General features: G+C 31.1%; 1 protein-coding gene across 2 annotated transcripts; it reads left to right on the top strand.

The window, feature by feature from the left end:
* Positions 1–274: 274 nt before the first annotated feature.
* Positions 275–25,136, top strand: LOC129938904 (uncharacterized). 2 transcript variants are annotated; one of them, XM_056046729.1, is made up of 5 exons: positions 275–2,203; positions 9,013–9,241; positions 20,443–20,682; positions 23,857–24,031; positions 24,103–25,136. In XM_056046729.1, the coding sequence occupies exons 1-5, from the start codon at positions 1,216–1,218 to the stop codon at positions 24,259–24,261; spliced, it is 1,791 nt and encodes a 596-aa protein (XP_055902704.1). In that variant the 5' UTR covers positions 275–1,215; the 3' UTR covers positions 24,262–25,136. The 2 variants fall into 2 exon arrangements, with proteins under 2 accessions (XP_055902704.1, XP_055902702.1); XM_056046727.1 differs by having other exon boundaries at positions 278–2,215.
* Positions 25,137–25,555: the final 419 nt, after the last annotated feature.

Below are 25,555 nucleotides of genomic sequence, written 5' to 3'. Positions count from 1 at the left end.
TTTTATTTTCAAAAACCCACACACATTCACAAGCTTAAAATATCGATTCGAAAACCATTTGTTTTTGGGGACTTGATATCGCAAAAAAGCGAGGGTGGATGGCGATGAATGTTTGTGCAACAGTGAAAGCATTTGCGATGCTTTCTAGTTTCTACACTCGATGTGTGTTACGTTATAAAGGATACGCATGCGTTTAACAAGGATTTTCATCAATACCCTAGGAGAATAAAGAAGCTTTATTACACACAGAAACATCAGAAAACAACAACACACAAAAAAAGGACATTTCTGAATGTTCTTACGTCATCAACCCTACATTGATTTTTTCGTCGTTGCCTTTGCTTTGCGAATCGACTGTGTGTTTTGGGGCAAGCAGCCATCCAGTCGAAGCTAACCACTACAGTTTGGAATAACAGCTCAAACATATTCCACGGGCTAAGCGAAGTCGTTTGTTTGAATAAGAAAAACAGTCTATCCTCTGGGAAACAATTTGTCAAAAAACAAACTAACCTAACTAAATTTTTCAGTATTTTTATACTTTAAAGTAAAATATAGAAAAATGTACGCACAATCTTTTCGGTGGCCAAAAATTCTGTGATCATTTTCTACCGTTTTGTCCCAGTTTCATTGTCTCTCAAGGAAAATTAAAAATAAGAAAAAGTCAATAAGGACCAAGGCCCAATAGTGTCACAGTTTTGGCTGAAGTGTTTGTTTTTTATTTTCGATTTTCTTCCTTCAATAGTTTCGAAATCCTTTTGACGCAATTTGGAAAAAAGTGAAATCGAGTTAATTTGTGTCTCGAAAATTTGAAAAAAATATAAGTGCTACCGTTATTTTCGTGAATTTTCGATTTAATTTCGATTCTCTAACGTCATTTGTTGTTCGGGAAAACAACAGAATTTGAAAAACATAAAAATATACAAAGAATTGTGCAGAATTCCAGAGTTAAGGTTTTGAGGGTGGTAGCTCTGTGCTGCTGCTGCTGCTGATATTGCTACCGAAGTATTTTTAGGTCACATCACTTATGAGGAAAGCGCAACACACCAATACCAGTATAAGGATTCATTAAATATACATATTTAGAGTGCAGTGTGAGCTACTTTGTTGTTTTTCTCGTGCAAAATAAATAGGACTGGAAAGTAGAGTACTCGAAAACGAGAAAAAGGAAAAACAACACAAAATACAATAAAAAAAAAAACTTACAGAAATTACAAAATGGAAGCAACTCCGAAGGTCCATCGTCACCATCATAGACGTGAGAGGCGTTCAAGTTCCCGAAGAAACGAACAGCGTACAAATCACGAAGACACTTCTACGGAACGTCGAAGAAGTGAACCTGCAGCTAGAACAACAGCAACAGTATCAGTACCAGTAACAACAACAACAACGACGGAAGCGACACCTACAATAGTACCTCCAGTGATAATAACATCAGATGCAATTACGAACGATCAACCAACGACCAGTACCGGAACCGGAAGAGTTGTATCAGCTCTGGCGGTGGCGGCGGCCGCATTCATTGACTCATCATCATCAGCCCAAGTGTCAAATAATAGTACGTCAATTCAAATCGAAGACGAAACTTCTTCATCATCGCCAGCAATCAACAATCCCGAGGTTCTAGTTAACGGTCATGTTATGGAAGATGAAAACGAAGACAAGCAAATTGCTGTTGAAACACCGACAAATAATCCCGAAACCTCCTCAATTCGGGACACAGCTAGAAGTTCCATAGATTCTATAAGTCTCCGCAGTGCTATAATGCAACATTCACGTCGAGCATCGCCCCACGCAATTGGCCTAACGCAATCACAACCTCAGCCACACGCCCATTTGCATCGTGGAATTCTGGGATTCATGGATCGAGAATTGAAGGCGGGTGCTCAAAAGAAAACCCAATCTCTGTCCGATCCCCAGGCAAGTCCGGCACAGCGTTCGACTCGGAGTCGGAGTAGTTTAGAAAAAAGTCCGCGTCGAAAACGCAGTAAATCGGAATCGCGAAGACGACGCGAAAGAAAACTAATCGCCGCGGGCGAAATGGAAGTACGACAGGCTAACGAAACTTTGATGCGTTACTTAAAGCAGTGCTCCGAAATGAACGACGCCTCGCTGTCTGGCGAACTAGAAATCGATCACAATTACGACGAACGAAGAGTGCACCGAAAGACGAAATCGCAAAGGGATAAGCGGGGTCAACTAATAAGTAAGACATATGGTCAGTTGTTGTTGTGTATTTTTGTATAGTCTATTGTTCATTTATTCAATTTTGAATCATTAGTCGTTATTCGTTAACGTTAGTTAACATTGGAATTATTCTTATTGGAAATTCTTGTATTGGTTCATTAATTTAGATGGGTGGCAATTTTTGGAAATCAAAACTTTTTTCTATTGTTATTATTATTTTGTATTCAATTTCAATTTTCTTGTATAAGGACAGAATTTTTGTGAGTGACATTTTAAACTTACTTTAGTTTTTATTTTTCCTGCGACTGTCAATCCAATGAACCAAAGATAATCAAATCAAAGTTTTGGCCTAGAGTCCTAGAGGCATGATACACATACATAATTTCTTTTTCGAAGACAAAATGGCGACATACTTTATTTTTATATGAGTGTGTACTGTGTACGTCTGTTTTTGAAGTTTCAGTTCTTGACTTTATAGAAGTTTATTTGTAAGGAAGAATTTTGCTAACCATTAAGAAGTAAGGCTATTAATAAAGTTAGCTAGGTCGGGTTTGTTATAAGTTTGTAATAAATTTTGTGGCAAATAATAAAAAGGAGATAACTATAAGCTAGAAACGTTTGGTGGCGATACAATTCGTAGAGAGTCAGGCCCTTCAGACATTTATAATAAATAATAACATAAGAAAAAAAGGGTAACATTTTAAGGTTTCGTTTTTTAGAGTGGTACTTGTCGCAATCTGAACTGATTAATTATATGTATGTGTATGTTTTTGGCCTCAAAAAAACTTAAAAGGTCAAAACTGTTCTTGCTTTCGTTTTATTTTTTGTTCACACGTTTGGCGTATTTTCGGAGCCAAGTTTTTGCACGCAAAAAATACGTTTGGTAAAGGTTTGTCTCCTCTCTTAAATTTTATTAAAGTTTATATTTTAGGAAATTGTATTTATGATCGTTTTAATTAAAATATTACGATGTGGTCCAAGTTTTTGAATACTAATTAAAAATTTCATTGAATGGTTTCTGTTTTTGAAATACTCGGGAAATGGACTACGGCCCCTATTATGAAAAGCGAATCCTGAATTGGAATGAATGCAAACATTTTTGAAATCACAAATTTGTCGGACTTCGTTCCAAAAGACACGTTTTTTGGAAAAACAGAAATTGCTCTGTTTGAACGTCGAAGTTTACGTTTCTTAATATTACCACTCATAGCATTTCTCAAAGCTTCGCTTTAAGTTAATTATTCGATTCGCTTTTCGTACAATTGAACATTAAAAAAGAGGCTGGGATGCGACCCACACTGATAACTTACCATTACGTTTGTCTATTTGTCTTGCTTAAAATGTTGTACAGTTGGGTTAAAAAGGTGTTAGTTTTGAAAATATATTTAAGAGGAATATCAATTTTTACCAACTTTTGTTAAACTTTCTTTTAAGTTTTTATTTTTTGTAAGAAAACTGTCCATTCGATTTTTCTCAAAATTTTACTGAATGTTGACAACAATTTTTTTTTCAAATAAAAAAATAGTTTAAAGTCAATATCTCAAGGTTTTCAAAAGATATTTGAGACGAATATCAAATTTTACCAACTTTTATTGATTTTCTTGTTTGGGTATTTATTTTTTGTAAAAAAACTGTCATTTCGATTTTTTTCAAAATTTTTCTGAATGTTAAAAACAATATTTTTTAATAGATAAAAAAGTTTAAAGCCATTATCTCAAAGTTTTTAAAAGATATTTGAGTAGAAATTCAATTTTTACCAACTTTGAGTAATGTTTTTTTAGGTTGTTATTTTTGATAAAAAAAATTTCATTTCGATTTTTTCTCAAAATTTTACCAGATGTTAAAAACTTTATTTTTTGTGGCACAAAATTATTTTGGAGATAAAATCATTTTGTATTCGTAAAATTTTCGAGGTGACAAATTTTGTTTTAGTTTTTTTGATTTATGAAAATGGACTGAACGTACGTACACACGCACCCACAGATATCTTTTCAAAAATCGTTTATTTCGACTATAGGGACCTTGAAACGTGGAGAAATGTCAAAATTTTTAATTTGACAAATCGGACTCATTACAAATAAAATCAAATTAAAAATTCAAACTTGAATTTTAACAATTTCAAATCTAGGAACCGAAGAAAAGTCGAAAGAATCACAAATTTAACAGAATTAAAAGTTCCTCTAAAATGTAAAGCTTTGATAGATTTTGGCTAAATTATTTTCTGAGTGTAGGTAGTTATTGTTTTTTAAAGAGTTATTAGCGTATTACTGTTCCTGGAATTTTGTATAACGGCTCCCGAAAACTGTTTTAGAAGAAATTGTGCATACATTTTTTTGGGAAAATGGCCAAAAAGTATGTATGAAAATTTAGCCTTTTGTCTTCTAACATTTTCTGGCGTTTCTGTATTCTAGGAAACGGTATAAGCGCCAGGAAAAAAGGCAGGACTATGCCCGTGTTTAGTTGGAAAATCTATCCATAGTATAGTAGCATTTTATACGAATAACAAAAACAATATCCATATTCCATAGTATGAATAACACCGATAAAAGTTAGAGCAGAATCTTACTATGGATGATTTTTGACATTTATACGAGTCTCGAATGGATGTTATGTATGTTATCAAATGTCGGTACGATTGATGTTGCTTTTGTATATCGATGGCAGTGTTCGTTGAGTAGTTCTGCATTTGAAATTATGAGTTTCCATTCGCGAAAAAAAATCAATCTGTTACTGTGGATATTATTTAGTTAAATTAATGAAAATGGACTAACTGGGCTTATTTTGCAAGAATAGAAAAGATAATTAAGTTTTGCTATGTTTCCACCAAAGGTTTATCTCAGTTAAGATTAAATAAATGTTTTTTGGTGTTTACACCGCATAAGAAGATTTAAGAATTATTGAGTTTGACAGCACTTTCTAAAATGCAAATGGTGTTTCGATGTTTCTTATGAAGTGCAAGTGAGATAGTTTGATTCGTGTTAAACAATGAAGAACTGAATAGTTCAACACCATATAAGAATATGCTATCTACTCCATGTGCAATTTTTTTTTATTTGATTAAAACAAAACTGTATTTTTTGTACACAAAAATGCAAATAAATAGACCATAATGTATTATCTACAAAACCAACTCTTCCACACATGTTTTTCTTCACAAATTTGGACTTGACTTCAATCCCCGACCGGAATCGAGTCGAATCAAGCTCATTTCAACTCGTTTTAGGTATATTAAGAAATGAGGCTAGCTTCAAGCTCGCTTCAATAACACATGTTAATTTAGTAGTCTACGAACAAACCCCCTGCTTGAAACAATTGTCAAATGAACTTTTTTTTATAGAATCTCAATTTCCAGATGTTTTCTTAACATTTCTTCTTGAAAATTGTCCATTTTATTAGTTTCAGTTAGTTTTTTTGCTCAGTTAATTTTAACTTTTGATTTTCACAAAACTTTCTTTTATGTGTGTGTTTTTTTATTATTATTTTGACAGATCTTCTTTCAGTTGTACCAATTATTAAATACAAAAATCTTTCTACAGCGGATCGTTTTGTTTGCAATTTCTCACTGAAACGCACTTTATAATTCTTATTGTGTGGAAAACAAAAAAAGTAAACTTTCTAATATTGGTACAAACTTGGGACGTGAATAATTTTAAATAAAATATAATTCATTACACCGTTCAAACAGTGACTTGAATTCTCTGTCTGTAACCTATGAGATTTTGGGATAAGTGCTAGGTTGGATGAATGTTTTTATTCATATTTTTGAAACAAATTTCTTTAAATTCAAAAGAAAATTTGCTAATACGCAACATCGCATTTACCCCAAATGCCCAAATGTGCATTAATTCTTTTGGCTTACAATTTGTAAAGCATAATTTTTTATTTGGAAAGTTAGCCAGAATATGAGTTATTTTATTTTTAGACTTAATTTTATGTATTGATTTCTGACCGTCTTTTCTTTTCTGTCTTGCATAATTTTCAATATTTATAGTTTCGAAAAAATTTCTGACGTTTTTTTAAATTAATATTTTGCCATCTTTCAATTTCTATTAAGTACAAAAATGTAAGCTGATGATTCTCAAATATTACTAAAAGTTATCAAATATTTAATCATTTCAGTTTTTTTAGTACACGTTTTCTTGTAAAAGTTGCCTAGATATAAGGACAAGTGAAATAAGGCCAACATTAAAAAATTGTCCTTATTGCACTTTAAAAAAGTGAAATGAGACATATTTTTAGCAGTTGATCATATTGGACTTCGAAAAAGTGATATAAGGCCAAACTATTTTAAGAAATAACACCGACATATTTTTAAGGTGTGGTATATAAAGGGGGCACACTGCCCCTTGCTTGAACACACTATAGGATTTGGGGTAGGTGCGGGCTTGAATGCATGCAAAGTTCTTTTAAAGTGAAATAAAACCAATTTGGTTATTGACTTGATTAAACTTTACAAAAGTGATATACCAATTCTTAAAATGTTTTTCTTTATATCATTTGGCTTTAATTCACGTCACCGTTGTAAAAATTTTAACCCATAGGTGGCGTTGTGGTACTTTTAGTTTATCCTAGTAGTTTGAATATAATTTTATTGATTCTAAAATGAATATTATTCACTCGGGCGACTACGTCCATTTATTTTGTCTTCATACTTCTGTGTTCAAGTTTTGCTAGATTGACATTTGTTTGACAACGAAATTTGGCATTTAAAATCGTCAAGTGGTTTGTGTGAGATGAAAAAATGATACGTTAAGTTTAAACTTGTTTTCGTCTAAGAAATTTGTTAAAAATCAAAGATTTACAAAAATTAAGAACTTTGCAGTCCCTCAAATAAAGAACAAAAAAAAATTTGACTTCAACTGTGGTACTGTCCTTTTTATTCACAACGGTGATAAATAATTTGACATTAAGTGAGTTTTTTTTGGTATTCCATCTATAGAACAGTCAGATTTTTTTATTTGAAAATTGGTACAACTGAAAGGATATCTGTCAGAATTATAATAATAAAAAAACACACAAATAGAAGAAAGTTTTGTTCAAATCAAAACTTAAAATTAACATAGAACAAAAACTAACTAAAGCTAATAAAATTGAAAATCTTCAAGAAGAAATGGTAAGAAAACATCAAGAAATTGAGATTCTATAAAAAAATTTAATTTGACTAGGAGGGGGTTTGTTCGTAGACTACTACATTAACATTTGGTGTTGAAGTGAGCTTGAAACTTTCCTAAATTCTTTATATACTTGAATCGAGTTAAAATGAGCTTGATTCACCTCGATTCTTGTCGGATATTGGAGTCGAGTCAAAATTTGTAACGAAAGACCTGTGCGGAGGAGTTGGTTTTACAGATAATGCGTTATGGTCTGTTTATTTGCATGTTTGTGTACAAAAATATGTTTTTGGTTTGATCAAATGCACATGGAGTAGGTAGCATATTCTTGTACGGTACTGAACTATTCAGTTTTTCATTGTTTAGCACGAATCAAAGTATCTCAATTGCACTTCATAAAAAAAATCGAAACACCATTTGCATTTTAGAAAATGTTGTCAAACATAATCATTTTTAATTCTTCTTGGGTGATGGAAAACCATGAGGATTTATTTAATCTAAACTGAGATAAACCTTTGGTGGAAATATAGTGAAACTTAATTCTCTTTTCTACGGTTTTCTTTTGTAAAATAAGCCCAGTTAGGTCATTTTCACTAACAAAACTAAATAATATCAACATTAATAGATTTATTTTTTTCCCCGATGGAAAACACATACATAATTCCAAATGCACAACTACTCAACGAACACAGCCATCGAGATACAAATGCAATATCAATCGTACCAACATTTGAGAACGAAATCACATAAGATCCATTCGAGACTCGTATAAAAAAACCCATCCATAGTAAGATTCTACTCTAACTTTTATCGGTGTTATTCATACTATGGATATTGTTTTTAGTATTCGTGTAAAATCTTACTATACTATGGATAGATTTTCCAAAACAAATTGAACACATACTTTTTTGAAAATTAATAGAATCAAAAACGAGCATCACTCACACAATCATATTTTGTCTATATTTGTAATAAAATATTTATTGGTGTTTTGTTTTTAAATCATTTGAAATTTTAAAGCAAAGAAAGGGGATGAGACTCTTAGGTGAAAATCTGTGTTATTTTGTATGCTTAACCCAATACTTTAAATTTTTAAAAGAATTCAATGTAATTTTCAGGATATTATTAAGAAACTTTAAGGATTTACTTATGTATTTATATACCTTTTACCATTTCCTGGAAATTCAGATTATATTTTGTTTCTTTAAAAAAATATTAAAAGGTTAATGAAACCTTTTATTTTAGTTAACCCATTTTCTCCCTACTTATAAATCTTTATCTAACACCCTCACACAGCTAATGAGCTTTAACTGAACAATGGATTCATTTGCATAAATTAAATCACAGAATAACCTTATTAAAGTTCAAAGTTGTATACCAGTTGAAAACCTGAGAAAAGCTTAAATAGCATCCGAAAGTAAAGTTTTAATATTCTACTCAAAACCTTATGTCTCCTATATATTTATAAACATCATTAACGCTGAAATCGTGACGTCAATCTTAAAGAAAAATCATTTTATTTAAGAAGGTTTACCTTTAATTTTCTACATGTTTAATTAAGAGACCAAGATAAAGTCTTAGGCTATCATCATATTGTTTAATCATCATTCCCCATATAATCAACAGCCCCTGCCCTTATTCAAAGAACAAAAAGAAAAACCACCTACATTAATTAATCCGTATAAAATCTTTTCTTTTTATCTGTGTTCCATTATAGGGAAATTGTATACGGCCGGTGGACTATCATCTATTCTTAAAGAGCTCTCCGATGACATTGTTCCAGCTGATGGAGAAGAAATTTACAATCCATTTACCCCAGTTGTTTCGCCAACGGAGGAACAATCAACACGAATTGACAAAATGTTCATCCAGACTGCGTCCGGATATCGACCCGTTGATCATTGTTACTACAAACATCCAATTGGATCGGATCCAGAGAGTAATAGGTAAGTCCACAAATACCGCCTCCAGTTTTATGGTTTTGCGATATTTTTTTGGATGATGCGGGGCGGATTAGTTCCAATATATCGTATGCCATACGGAATTCCAATATCCCACCAGCAGGCTCTACACCGCATATCCATTATACTACAATCCCAATATGGGAACTCTCTAGCCCTCAAATTGCGTGTGAGAAGTTTTGGTGGTGGGGTTGGTCTTTTTTTTTTCTCGAGTCTGGTTGGGAATAAATTAGCGACTCCCGGGGACGAGGACGACGACAACGGCCACGACGCACGACGAGGGTACAATAAAAGGAGAATTTATTTTTGTGGTTTTATGCATAAATGGTGGGTTGGTTCCCGAGAATGTTTACGTACGTATTGTGTAGGTTGTTGTATATGATGTCTATTGTGGTTTTTACGGTTATTTTTAGAATTTCATGATGTTTTTTTCTATGTTTCTGGTGTTTTGTGGCTTAACTTTTTACATATACGAGAAGTACAAGTAAAGGAATAACCCAAGGGAGCCTTGAATCTGTTTTTCGTAAGGAAATTTCTTGTTTATGAACCTTTTTGTTATGTACAGATACAATTTTGGGGATGGGATCAGTGTTGCCAGGTGGAGTTTCTTAAATTTTAAGAGGAACTTAAAACTTCACACATGAAATTGATTTTGAAGTTTGTATGTTCAATTAAAATCAACATATCTTTGTTCGTCTTTTAATAAAATAATATGAAATAAAGGGTTATCCATTGTGCGGTTTCAAAAGTAAACGTAAATAAAACACATGTCAAATATTTTTTTTTTTTTGACATTTAATTATTATTATAAAGTTTTAATGGTGACATTAGGTGTGAAAGACTACATCATTTAAATAACCACCACGCGAATTGTTGCAAGCATCGATTCCTTTGGGGTAATTTTGTATCATATTTTGACACATTTTGAGCGCTTTCTCAGCTTTAACTTGACCATTGTTGGTTTTTAAGTGCTTAGAGTTAATAAGATTTATTTGCATATACCGTCTTTCGCGTTGCCGCACAACAAAAAAAAAGTACAGCAGTGTCAAATTGTATGATCTTGGTGGCCATTTTGGTACCGCCACAGCGAAATTTTGCGATGCCAGGAAATGCCTCTTGCAATAAAGTCATATTCGCTAGAGTTGTGCGTGGCATGTGGCTCTCGTACTCTTCAATAGCAGGCACACAAAAGTCGGTTATCATATGACCATAACGCTCCGAATTGACGATGACAGTCTTTCCATCGTCGTTTTCGAAGAAGTAAGGTCCAATCAGACCTTCGCCGGACCAAAGAGCGCACCAAACAGTGACTTTTCGTGGATGTAATGACCTCTCTTTAATTACCTGGGGATTCTCAGAACGTCAAATACGACAATTTTGTTCATAGCGAGTGAGAAATGTGCTTCATCACTGAAGAAAATTTTATTCTCTCGCCTGTTTTTCAAGCAATCATTCGACGTATCTACGACTTTGTAAATGGTCAGCTGGCTTCAGTTGTTGTGTGGGCTGGACTTTTTATGGATGTAGGTATAAATCCAAATGAAAAATACGCCATAATGTGTAAGACAGTCTTAATTAGTGAGAACGACGAGGAATCGACTCATTCGGGACTTCGGCAACACTTTAGCTTACAACATTAAAAACGTGTCATATGAAATCTCGAAATTGTCCTTGGCTCTCTGCGTATATATTAAATGCTATTAAGGCTAGAGACGTCTCATGCCGAAGTTGGAGACGTTTTGGTGGTCCTGAAATGCTCCTCGATTTTAAACGGTTACGTAACTCTGTAACGAATTTGATCAAAAGATCGGTCGATGTTCAATCTTGTGATGATAATATTGATTTGGAAGATTTGAATGTAAAATTCTCTACTTCACAAACCAAAATCAGTGAAATGCCTTCTAGACGTGCAGAGAATTATACCACTAACGCCTTTTCGGTAAGTGCCGTATAGATGATTATTAGGTAGGTAAAGCAATTTTCTCTATAAAATCTAAATGCACCGGACTTGACAATATTCATCCTGACTTTATTCAAATCCTCCTACTCTTTTGAAAGTCTGATAAGTAACCAGATAAAATATTATATTAAAGACAAGAAATTATTGAATCCTTTGCAATCTGGATTTCGGTATGGACATAGTTGTGTTTAACCTTTACTCAACGTATATTATGACATATGACATGCTTTTTAGACAATAAATTTACAACTGTGATAACCTTACTTGACTTTTTAAAGGCATTTGACTGTGTCTTCTCTGTGATTACCTTTTTAGCTTCTCTGACACAATTAAAAAACTTACTTACTTCCAATTGTAGAATGTCCTCGTTTCTCACTGTAAATAATGGTGTGCCTCAAGGATCAATCTTTGGACCTTTACTGTTTTCATTGTTCAATAATGATCTGCCTTCTGTTATGTTTTACTGTCAGTTTCATATCTATGCAGATAATGTCCAATTATATATTAGTTTTCCTGAGATGATGCTCAAGGATGCAATATCTAAAATGAACATTGACTTACAGGCTATATATGATTGGTCGGCACGGACCTAAACTCAATACTGAAAAAAACGAAAGCTCTTTCAATTTCGATAAACAAACTAAACCCAGATAATTTCCCTCCAGTTATGGTGAATAATTGTATTATTGAATACGTTGCCCAATTTAGAAATTTAGGTTTGGTTCTTTTTTAACAGGTTAACTTGAAAAAACCATGTCGATACAGTTGTGTCAAAGGTTTTAAGGGAACTATCTGTTACTAAATCCAGACTATCCACCCATATTAAATTAAAGCTGGTAAAAGCTCTTGTCCTACCTATTATAACACACGGGTGTGAGCTGTTTGCTGATCTTGATTCTCAATCAGCTCACAAACTAAAAAAAAATCCAAGTTATTTATGTAACAGACTTAATTTTTGTGTTTCTAGCCGTTCGATTTTAATGCATTCTTCCACAGTTTTTTGTTTATGCTGTTAGACTGTGGAATAACCTTCTCAGTCGTATGAGGCTTAGAATCGAAAACAGAAAGATTCTCGAACTTTAACTGAACATTCTTTTAAATTAATCACTTTAAATTTTATTTTCCTTGCGTCTTGATTCATGATAATTAAACGACCCATTTTCGTAAATGTCAATTGGTTTAACAACTTAGTTTGAATTCCAGACCTTAACTTTCGAAACCGCAAAATAGAAAGCCCGTTATATTCTTGGACTTGATGGAAGTAGAAGCTTGAAAAAATGTATAAGTACCTCTTGTCATAATAACGAGCTTCTTACTCTAAAAAAAGTATCAATTCTCCAGAAAATTATGAATCCATTAAATTTCTGCCAAATCAAAACAAAAAAGAAAACTACAACAGCAAAGGTTGAGATTCCATTTTTCATTTTAATCAATTTATCAATCATAAAAATACAAAAAGAAAATGGCAGCTTTGCTTTTGAATTTATTTTTATTTTTAAAACAAGAGAAAAAGGCCAAATAATATTCCTTGGGTATGTGATGGATGTGTACATATTTGTCAGGATATTCTTGAATTTTTAATATTTTACTTAATATTCAAGTACTTTTTATTTTTACGAAGTCATCTGAAGATGTGTAATATCTTTAACAATATAAATATAGGATACGTTTTTAACAGAAGAGATATAAAGTTATTTTAGGCTCAAGACTTTGATAACTTTATTTAAATTTTATTACTTTTTTATCTTCATGACTTATACTAAAATGACATGCATATCTACTTCATATTGATTCCCTTGCTTTTTATTTCTTTTAAAGAGAGAAGAAATTCAGGCTTTATTGAAAAGGTTAATATTATGAAAAAGGATGTGCTTGACAGAAATTGTGCAATTTTGTATGTTAAGTTAATACAAATGTTCAGCTTCACCAGCTTTTAAACAATGAATTTAATTTATCGACTAAAAATACCACAATACTTTTAATAATTTAATAACAAAAAAAAATTGTAAGAACACAAACGTAGAGACAAGGTTAAACTGTTTAAAATAAGATTAAAGGCAGAATTGTAACTTTGATGCTGCTTTTTTATTTGCTACATAAAGGAACTATACGGCAAGTATTGTATTCGTAAAAAAAAATCTATATCGAGATTTTAATCAAAAATGACATTAGGATGGTAGAGAATTGGAAAAAAGTAGGTCTTTAGTCTCTGCCCATCCGTCTATCTGTCATCGCCCAAATTGTAAAATTAAGGCTCTAAGCCTTTTTTTAATTTTTGTTTAAAGACTAAAAATAACACTCCACTCACCATAAAATTTTTTAAAACTCGAATTTTTTCCAAAATATTTTTTCTTAATTTTAATTTAATATGAAATGTTTTTGTATTGCTTCAGAAGGGTACCCATATAAAACAGTTATTTTGGTTTTAAGTTTTTTTCAAAAACTAATCAATTTCCAACAATTTTTTTCTGCCCAAGTTCTACTGTTACTAAGGGCGTTTTTTTGGAATTCCATATATAGTACAGTGAGACATTGACAACAAAACAATCAGCAGTAGCCAGATTTTTGTATTTAAAATTGGTTCAACTGAATATAATAAAAAGAGGCTGGGATGCGACCCACACTGATAACTTCCCATCCCGTCTGTCGATCAATTTTTACAAAATTTTCGTACTATTTTTTCTAGATTTTATTTTTTATGAAAAAAACGGACTGTTGGATTTTTCTATAAAAATTACTGAATATTGAAAACAATATTTTCTGTAAAATAAAATAAGTTTGAAGCCAATATTTTTAATTTTTGAAAGGCTATTTGAGCCGAAAGTAAATTTTTACCAAGTTTTAGTATTCTTTTTTTTTTAGATTTATATTTTTTGTAAGAAAACTGTCAATTCGAATTTTTAAAAATTTTACCAAATGTTGAAAACAATATTTTTTATAAGATTAAATTAGTTTGAAGCCAATATTTAAAATTTTTAAAGAGATATCTGAGTCGAAAATCAATTTTTACCAAATTTTATTACTTTTTGTTTCGGTTTTTAATTTTTTGTAAGAAAACTGTCAATTCGATTTTTTTCGAACTTCAACTGAATGTTGACAACAAGATTTTTTGAAAGATAAAAGTAAATTAAAACCAATATATTTTAGTCGAAAATCAATTTTTACCAACTTTTATACATTTTTTTTAGGTTTTTATTTGTTGTAAAAAGACTGTCAATTGTATTTTTCTCAACATTTTTTAAATGTTGAAATCTATATTTCTTATAAGATAAAATAAGCTTGAAGCCTAAATATCAAATTTTTGAAAAGATATTGGAATCAATATTCAATTTTTACGAACTTTGAGTAATGTTTTTTTTTAGATTTTTATTTTTTATACAAAAAACTGTCAATTAGATTTTTCTCAAAATTTTATCAGATGTCCAAAACATTATTCTTCGTTGCACAAAATTGTTTTAGAGATGAAATCATGTTTCAGTCGTAAAATTTTGGAGGTGACAAATTTTTTGCTCAGTTTTATTGATTTATAAAAAACCGTTATATTGATTTTTTTTCAAAAAATATACCTGTTTGGTATCACGGTACAGTATATTATATAAAATTTAATTCAAGTCTCTAGCGTGTTTTTGGTTCGTAAGATATTTAGGGTTAACCAAAATTTTCACCTTTTTTCAAACTGCTATGGTAAAAAAACCACCCACGCAATTTTCTTGAGAGCCCTTTCTGCATCTTTCTGCCTTATTATCTGTATAACAAAATTTATTTAAAGTTGATATCTCTTCTGGTTCTTGAGCTATGGAGGACGAAAAATACTTCGCGAACGTACGGACGTACGAACGTACGTACACACGCACGCACAGACATCTTTCTAAAAATCTTTTATTTCGACTCTAGGGACCTTGAAACGTCGAGAAATGTCAAAATTACCAATTTGACAAATCGTACCCATTACAATAACTTCCTATGGGAAGTTAATAAACAAACACACAAATAGAAGAAAGTTTTATGAAAATCAAAAGATAAAATTAGCTTAACAAAAAAACTGACTTAAACTAATAAAATACACAATTTTTAAGAAGATATGTTAAGAAAACATCTATAAATTGAGATTCTATAAAAAAGTTTATTTAAAAATTGCTTCAAGGAGGGGGTTTGTTCGTAGACTACTGCATTAACATGTGGTGTTGAAACGAGCTTGACGAATTGAAATAAGCTTGATTCGCCTCGATTCCGGTCGGGGATCGGAGTCGAGTCAAAATTTGTAACGAAAAACCTGTGTGGAGGAGTTGGTTTACAGATAATGTGTTATGGCCTGTTGATTTGCATGTTTGTATAAGAAAATATAGTTTTGGTTAAATCAAATCAAAAAAAAATTGGTGCTGAACTATTCAGTTTTTCATTGTTTAACACGAATCAAACTATCTCACTTGCAATTCATAAGAAACATCGAAATACCATTTGCATTTTAGAAAGTGCTATTTAACTTAATCATTTTTAAATCTTCTTGTGTGGTGGAAAAACCATGAGGATTTATTTAATCTAAACTGAGATAAACCTTTAGTGGAAACATAGTAAAACATGAATTTCTTTTCTATTGTCTTCTCTTGCTAAATAAGCCCAGTAAGTCCATTTTCATTAATAAAAATATCAAAAGTAATAGAATGATTTTTTCCCCATGATTCCAACTACTTAACGAACACAGCCATCGAGATACAAGTGCAATATACCAACATTTGAGAACGAAATGACATAAGATCCATTCGAGACTCGTACAAATGTCAAAAACCCATCCAAATTAAGATTCTACTCTAACTTTTATCGGTGTTATTCATACTATGGATATTGTTTTTGCTATTCGTGTAAAATCCTCCTAAGCTTTGGATAGATTGACCAACAAAACACGGGTACTGTTTCAATAATATTTGATGATAAAACAATTCATTGTTTTTATTTTTGATACAAAAAATATTAAATGTTTTTTTCTAAATTCGATATATCAAAAATAGTTTATCAAATGCGTGCTGCGTGCTCAAATATACGAAATTAATTTAAAAAAAAAAACGTTTAACGATTTCAAAAAACAAATTTTAAAAAATTTGGTCTTTTTTGAAAAAACAAATGAAATGGCAAATTTTTAAACAGACTAGTTTTTTACATGAGAAAGTTCATGCGAACGTAGTACCGGTGGCATGATGCTTAGTGCGTTAGACTGTCATGCCAGAGGTCTTGGGTTCGATCCCTGCCTGTTTTTTTTCACGGGTACTGCCTCTGGATAGGAATTTCCAATTCTCCAAAAGTAATTCTTGTCACGAAAAGTGCTTTTTTAAATTAACCGTTCGGATTCATCTAAAATACACTGTGTCCCCTCCATTCCTGACAATATTACTCGCTCACGGGAATGGTTGAGAGTTGTAAGTCACTAGACCCTAGTTCTCAACGGGCTGTAGCACCACCCATTTTATTTATTTTAAGTTCATTCGACCCAGTCGTTCATTTTACTAACCATTGAACTACAACTTACAAGATACGGCTTAAAACAAAAACAAAGAGAGGCTGGGGTGCGATCCACACTGATAACTTCCCTTCCCATCTGTCGAATTGTCTGCTTAAAAGTTTGTAGTGTTTTGTTAAAAAATTTGTTAGTTGAATTATTCTTAAAAATTGTAAAATTACCAACAATATGTTTGATATAAATAAATAGTTTAGTTTGAAAGTCTAGTTTAGCTTAATAGATTTTTGTCGAAAACAAATGTTTCCCAATTTCAGTAGCATTTCTTAATTTTTTACAAATTGGAGGAATGATTTTAATTTGAGAGATATCAAGAACCGATCATCAATTCTTACCAAATTTGCGTTCCTTTTTTTTTTAGATTTTATTTTTTTTATGAAAAAAACGGGTTGTTGGATTTTTATAAAAAAGACTACTGAATATCAAAAACAACATTTTCTGTAAAATAAAAAAATTTTGAAGTAAATATTTTTAATTTGTGAAGTTTTTACTTTTTGTGAAAAAAAAACTGTCAGTTTGATTTTTCTCAAAATCTTACGAGATGTTGAAAACGTTATTTTTTATTGCACAAAATTGTTTTGAAAATAAAATAATTTTTTATTCGTAAAATTTTCGAGGTGACAAATTTTTTTTAGTTTTTTTTTTGATTTATAATAAAAAATGTTAATTGGATTTTTTTTTCCAAAAATATGTTGGTTTGGAATCACGTTATAATATATTATATACAATTAAATTCACGTCTCTAGCGTTTTTGGTTCATGAGATATTTAGATTAACCAATTTTCTCCTTTTTTTTAAACTGCTATGGTAAAAAAAAACACCCACGCAATTTTCTTGAAAGCCCTTGTACGAACGTACGTACACACGTACGCACAGACATCTTTCTAAAAATCTCTTATTTCGACTCTAAGGACCTTGAAACGTCGAGAAATGTCAAAATTTTCAATTTGACAAATTGGACCTATTACAATAACTTAATATGGGAATTTAAGAATGTTTTCTTAAGATACTTCCTCTAGAAAGAATTCTTCACCAATCAGACAACAATAAAATAAATATACATTGAAAGGGAATAAAATGTTCATTGTTCTAGAATACTTAAGTATTTGGAATTTTTGTGTATCACAATTTCTGTTTAGTATGTCAAAAAATTGTGAAAGTGATCATAAATGTACTGATAAAATTGTAAACTGTCAGAAATTCTTAGGATCACTTCGTCGGGAACTTTCTTGAAATTATGTTTCTCTTGCGGCAAGTAGCGCCATCTTGATGAACAAAACTTTGTCCACATTAACTTCATCCTTTTATAGCCATGAAATTAAGTAATTATATAGTTTGGTAGTGCAATTTATTCACTTTAATCATTGAACCAGCCTCGAGAACAATTAAGGTCCATTACCACCACCAGCTCAAAATCAGAACTAAATAGTGACACGTTAAGTTTGAAGATACCTTTGACAATCATTCTTGAATTTTTCTAGCACCAATTGTAACAATTTTGCTCTTGATTAAGTAGCGTGATGCTGAGTTCTTGTGTCAACTGAACTTTAAAACCATTGCAGACCTACATGTAAAATACGGCGCAATGTCGCTTGTGGAAAGTTTAATTTAATTTATTAAAGAGAAATTGACAAAGAATATCGATTTTTTCCATTTTTCTTGAAGGAACCACTTGGTTTTGATTCCTTACATCACAAATTTTTCCTAACAGCTCAAAATTTCCATGTGAAGAATCAAAAAATCTGTGGTTTCAAAATTTTAACCAATTTTAGTTTTGAATGTATTATTAAATGGTATTTTGTTCCGTTTTTAGTTGTGGCGCAGTTTGTACTTGTTAAATGTCAAAATATGACAGCTGCTGTACTATTCAAGATCAAACCCCTCATTGAAACACTCTATTACAATTTTAAATAAGTTTTCCATTAATTTTCAAAACCTGTGAAATGTCAAAAGATGACAGCTAGTAACAGGTGCCCAAAAGGTGGGCAAACCGATTGACTTTAACTTTAAAAAACTTGTGAATCTATTCTGGTTATAAAAACATACATAGATAAGTAAATCTGTGCAAACTTTATGTAACGTGAAATGTCTTCACATTTTTTTTTACAAATTTGTATGTTGTACTTTCAAAACTCAAATAATTTAACATTCAATACGTAAAGTTAGCGCCTTGGCGATCTTCTTGTCAAACATATACATCCATACTTTGACATTTGTTAATACGTTTTTCTCGAAAAACAAACAAACAGACCTAAAATATGTCTGTTCGTTTACCCTTACCACAAGACTTTCTGTTTACTGTTTTCGTGAAATGTCATATGGATATAAAATGTCAACAACATCATAAAAACGTTTTAAATTTTAAACATGCCTCATTTTAATTAAATTGAAAAATATAAAATTTACCTTATAACTTTTTATGTCACCAGATTAATTTCTGAAACAAAAAGAACTAACGAATTAGGAGAAGTCCTTAAAATTCAACTATGTATTAAGTTTATTGTTACCTTAAATTAATTAATTTAAAATAATTTTCTCATTTTAAAAGCCATAAACAATAAAAATTGTACCTTTTATACGTTATACCCAAAGAACCTTCTTGGGATTCATTTAATATTATTCTAGCTTTGCCATTGTAAACATTATCAATAAAAAGAAAAACGCCTGTGTGATGCTGTTCTATACGTTTTGTGATGTTGGGTAATGCGTCCGTTTATCCTTTTTGCGTCACTCCCTCAAAAAGAAAACATTTAACCCAAACCTTAGCCAAGAAATAACTTTATTTTACCAAATCGTTCCAAAATCAGCTCACGATTCTACCTCAAAAACATATAAAAAAAATAATAGAAAATACATAAGTATGTAGTAAAGTAGAAGAACTTAAGCCCTGGCATTTATAATGAAAATGTCAAACTGCCACACTACTCTCCATCTCCATCTCCATCCTCCATTGCATGCAAAATCATCATTATCAAAACATTCTAACTTAAGGTTCACTTCATATACCTACATACACACCTAACCTATATCGGAGCTACAACGAAGAAACCGAAGCCATTAAAGCTAAACTCCATTGTTTTTGAAGAGATCTTTCAAGTTCCAAAAAGGCAAAATATTCATTCAAAAGAATTCCATTTCAACGTTCAACTATACTCTTGTATACGTCCAACGCACTCTTGACGACCGAACCGACGCAGACACCGACACCGACACCGACGAAGATGGGGACAGTTCTCGGTTTGTCGGAAACCCACGCATCAATTGAAGCACACCGCCCGCGCACCTCCTCCGCCAGAAAGTCAAATTCCAAAGGCAATTCACAAACTGTTTGCCTTAGTCGTCCTTAATTCAACAACCACTGCCAATATGCGTGGGTGTGAAGTAATTTCCTTTTGTATAATCAACAAACGTCCCGATTTCATCCCATGTCCCAGCTCCATTCCTGACTTTCTCCGAAAACACAGTCCCAATTTCTAATTTTAGAAATACCTAACGTTGCGTTGGTTGTGTTTTGAAAAGTCTCCTCACATACACAGCCTCTGCTGTCACATCAGAGATTAATCGATGAAGCAACTGTCTTGGTTTATTTTCTGTACCTTTAAAAAATTCATCTTTAAACCTACGTTATATGTAGGTTTTAGGTGACTTTTCATAGTATATGTATAGGATTGCTTTTATTATAAATAAATTTATTTGCGTCTTTTGTTCCATTTCTAGACATGACATCTCCTCCAACGTCCAATTAGCCTGTTCTTTCCATCGAATCTGGATAATGGTTTCCAACATTTGTCACGGCCTATTAGGTGGCCTGGCATTGGCGCACCTGCTTTTCGTGACCACAAGTAAACCATTGGACTGGCCAGATGGCGCCATACACCATTATTCGTCCTTTGCCGAAGCGTACGCAAACACCTTCTATTGCTTGGCCATAATTTGTATGGTGTCTGTTTTTGACCGGTAAGTATATACTAAATTATATCTTAAGGCTTTCTCGACATTTCATAAAGTTCTATTCATATTATTTATAAATTTAGCTGATAACAATAATAATATCAAAAATAAATATAGAAAGTTGCACGGTTCATTAGGAATTGCTAAAAGTACGAGGTTTTATTGTATACGAGGAGTCTATGACGTTCATGGTTTCTATTTATAAATCGAACGAATAAAGGATATCATTTTATTTATGTGTCGTGTCGGTATATTACATTATGATGTCAAAGTGTGGGGGGGGGGGTTGTTGTTTAGGTACCTATTTTTCGAAGAGTAGGCACATTTATAGTCTGAGGAGAATTTAAAAGAAAAAATCAATTTTTTGTTTTTAAATTTAAGAGTTTGAGCTTACAGAGGGCGTATGTGAAACATTTGTTTGGTTGTCTTAGATGGAAACAACCTTGGGGAAAGTATTAACGGGGTGTAATTAAGATGATTTATGAAAAATGACAGCATTCAGCAAAATATGTGAATTTTATTTCATAAGACCATTCAATTCTTTACATCACCCTTAAGCCACAGAAACTTTTGTGGTTTTTGATTTAATCAAAAAGTGGACCTTTGTTGGGATCTATGGTTGACCTTTATAATGGTATTTTCTATTGGTAAAATAAATCAATTTATTTGAATCTGTCAAACGTCAGTTTCCTCTTTTTTGTGTTTCGTTGGGTAAAATAAATTGATTCATTTTTAATTTTAATCAATTTTTGTATAATGTACCAGTTTAATATAAGTGGTTTGTTATTTATTAAATTTGTGTATAGGGTTTTCGAATACTAGTTTCTTTTTCGATATAAGTAAATAACGAATATTTTTTTTTAAGAAGTCAATGGATTTTACTTCACTTTACATTAAAAAAGGAGTCACTTTACATTAAAAAGTCATTAGCAATACAGCACGGTATCACCCAAATGACAGCCACAACTGTCATCTCTTATACGTAACAACAAGACATACATCTAAAGGTGTTTAATCTAAAGGTCTTGGTGATCAAATGTGAGAAATACGACGTGACGTTGCTGGTGACCAAGTCTTTCTTTTGTGCAATATCTTATTCTTGATCGTTAAAATGACACACAAAATTTTGATTTTAATGGGTGAAACACAAACACGCCTTAGCTTCGGCTTCGCCTGACGTTTACGAGTTAAGCCATAGGAATTCAATGCATGCTATCACAATGAAGCTTCGACCTAACATTTCATTTGACAATCGTAAGGAAAAGAACGCAATGTACATTTGCTTTGTGACAGCTCAATAGCTGAAAAACGTCAACAAACAAAATATATTTGCTTTTAGAGGGATTCCTATTGGTTATTGTAGGCTGTGTAAGCTACTTCCGCGATAAATTTAATTTTTTCGACTTCAAAACTCATGTTTTTTTTGTATTTTGATAAAAAATACAAGCTGCTAATGACAGAAGTGCAATTTTAGAAATGTCATATTGGAAATGTCATTTAAAACAACCACTAAGCAGGCCCAACGTAACGAAGCCGAAGCTGAAGCGTGAACAAATAGTTACAATTTTTCGCCCAATAAGGTCCTTAAGGCGTCGTCCCAAAATTGCTTTAGTTTTGTTTACTTTGGCTTCATAATTTTCACCACGTTTGTAAAGAATTTTAATAACTTAAATATGTTAAGCACTTTCACTTTTTTCGAGAAAACGCATCTAACCAGATTTTTGTATTTAAAAATTAGTACAACTGAAAGAAGATCTGTCAGAATAATAATTAAAAAGAATCACACAAATAGAAAATCAAAGGTTTAAATTAACTTAGCAAAAAAACTTACTAAAACTAATAAAATCGACAATTTTCAAGAAGAAATGGTAAGAAAACATCTGGAAATTGAGATACTTTAAAAAAAAAGTTAATTTAACAACTGCTTCAAAAAGGCGGTTTGTTCGTAGACTACTACATTAACATTTGCTGTTGAAGTGAGCTTGAGTTAGCCTCAATCCTATATATACCTGAATCGAGTTGAAATGAGCTTGATCCGATTCGATTCCGGTCGGAGATTGGAGTCGAGTCAAAATTTGCTAAGAACATCTGTTTGGACGGATTGGTTTCACAGAAAATGCATTATAGCCTGTTTATGAGCATGTTTGTTAACAAAAAATATAGTTTTGTTTTAATCAAATCAAAAAAAATTGCACATGAAGTAGCTAGCGTATACTTAAATTGTTCTGAACTATTCAGTTCTTAATTGTTAAACACGAGTCAAACTATCTCACTTGCACTTCATAAGAAACATCGAAACCCCATTTGCATTTTAGAAAGTGCTGTCAAACTTAAACATTTTTAAATCTTCTTGTGCGGTGGAAACACTTAAAAGATTTATTTAATCTTAACTGGAATATACCAATGGGAAATACATGATTCTAAATGCACAACTACTCAACCAACACAGCCATCGAGATACAAATGGAATAATAATACCAACATTTGAGACTCCTATAAATGTCAAAACCCATCCGTAGTAAGATTCTACTTTAACTTTCATCGGTAGTATTGATACTGCGGATATTGTTTTTGTTATTCGTGTAAAATTCTACTATACCATTGATAGATTTTCCAGCAAAACACGGGTATTATTGTCTACAAAATACTCCTCAAGCTAGTTACAAGTCCATCACGATTTGTATTTTTTCTATCGTCAAGAAATATTACTTATTACTTTTCCAAATTGACAAGGGTCCCTTTTACAGAAAACTTTAAATGAAGTTGTGCAGAAAATAAATAAATCATGGAGTTATAAAATTCAGCTTTCATTCATTTTGACAGACAGAAGGAGATCGATAGTTAGGGAGATTTTTCTTGACTTATTTTTCAGTTAACTTTCCATTAAAGTTGCCTTAATTGGAAGGTCATTTTTTTGCAGCTGGCCAATCATGTACCAGAAACTTGCCTTACTTATGTCGTCTGAACGTGGCCATTAATCTTTCATGTTCAATTGACAATTGGTGTTTTGAAAGCTAACTAAGCTTTTATTACATTGAATTTGTGAGATTAAGGATATGATGACATTAAGCAGTATTTGTTTTTTATCCTTAACTATCTCATCTATCATGCTTTTCAAAAATATTCTTTCATGTTTATAAATTATACAATTTTATATAAATTTACATTTTGTTTTTCTAGCATGGATTTATGCCATTTAGATTTTTCTAATGCATCAGAAGTAATATCATTTCGGTGGATAATTATAGCAATGATTTACATAGCGACAATAATCCTCACACTATGTGCGGAATCTATGAATGAAAAAATCTACTTGACCAAAAACTCGAACGTGACAATGATGAGAGAAGATATGGTAAATATTTTAAATAACTCACAAATTAACAAATTTGTTTACTAATTATTACAATTTATTTAATTTTATAGGAAAGTCATAATCAAGCAATAAGCGTATGGAGTAGTCTATCGATGGCACGAAGCATTGGTGGTATATTTGGTTGGATAATGATTGGTCTATCACCAGCCGAAGATCTACTCTATAGCCATTTAATGGACATGGATAAATATCAAATGACAAATAATTAAAAATATAAAAATGTATATTTGACAGATGTCAAAACATAACAAAATATATAAACATAATTATAAATAAAAGCATTATTTAGAATTAAATGTATTTATCAATAAAATAACAATAATAATATAAAAATATAATATATATATAAAAATAATAATTAATTAAACCAGCATGTAAACAACAACCGAACAAGTGATATATTTACCCACATATTTATTATTGTAAAAATAAAACAAGATAGAAAAATAAAAATCATATACTTATATAAAAATAAATATTAATTATTATATTCATGTTTATTACGTTTTATTTATTTGCCTTTATATACTTTGAAAATAAAACAAAATTGTAATAATATGTAAATACGACATTACTACCTACAAACAAATAAAAACAATTTAATATTTAGCAACATTAATTTTTAAAACTAAAATAATTGTATGATTGTCCGACAAAATATATAAACCTAGTCTATAACACTAATAATAATAATATATTGAAATAAACTAGTTTGTTTTTATTTTTTGAATAAAATAAATGTATAAAGAATAAATGTGAGCAGAAAAAAAATAATAATTTATTATAAGCAACGCAATTTAAAAACTTTTTATTTTAACGAATTTTAATTTTAATTTGAAAATTTGTAATAAAAACAAAAATGTATATGAATGTACTATATTTAATTTCTTTTGAATAAAAATTTAATCAATTCGTTTTATTTGTTAAACAAAATCTCTACTTATTGGCTGCTAATAAATTAAAAACAAAACAGAAAATTATATATTAATATATTTAATGCAAAATTTAAATATTTAAAAACAAAAAGAAGAAAAGTAAAAAAAGCAATGAATGTCTATTAACAAAAAAAAAAACAGAAACAAAAAGAAAAATCAATAAGGAAAAGAGACTACGAAAAGAGGAAGGAAGCTAGATCGATAGAAAAGAATGACGTATAATTTAATAAACAAAAACATTTAAATATATGAGACTTGATAAAGTGATCGCAATAAAATTGAATGAGAATAATTATAAAATTATATTGATTATTATAAAAAATGATATAGTTTGTTTTATTTCGAATTTTAAAATGAAATCTCCATTCGTGAATTCGGTTGACCAATGGAACACGATCAATTATTATTGTTTACTCTGTTGGTTTCCTCAAAGGTGTAGCTGTCAAATTTTGAATTCAAATTGTTTTCAGTTGAATTGAATTTAAAAACGTTGTTATTGAATTTAAAAACTGAATATGTTGTTTAATTGTGAAAATGGCAGTCCTATTAAAGTGTGTGATATTGATCT

This window comes from Eupeodes corollae, chromosome 1, assembly GCF_945859685.1.
Source record: "Eupeodes corollae chromosome 1, idEupCoro1.1, whole genome shotgun sequence".
Taxonomy (NCBI): Eukaryota; Metazoa; Arthropoda; class Insecta; order Diptera; family Syrphidae; genus Eupeodes; species Eupeodes corollae.
This window is presented reverse-complemented; position numbering and strand designations above follow the sequence as displayed.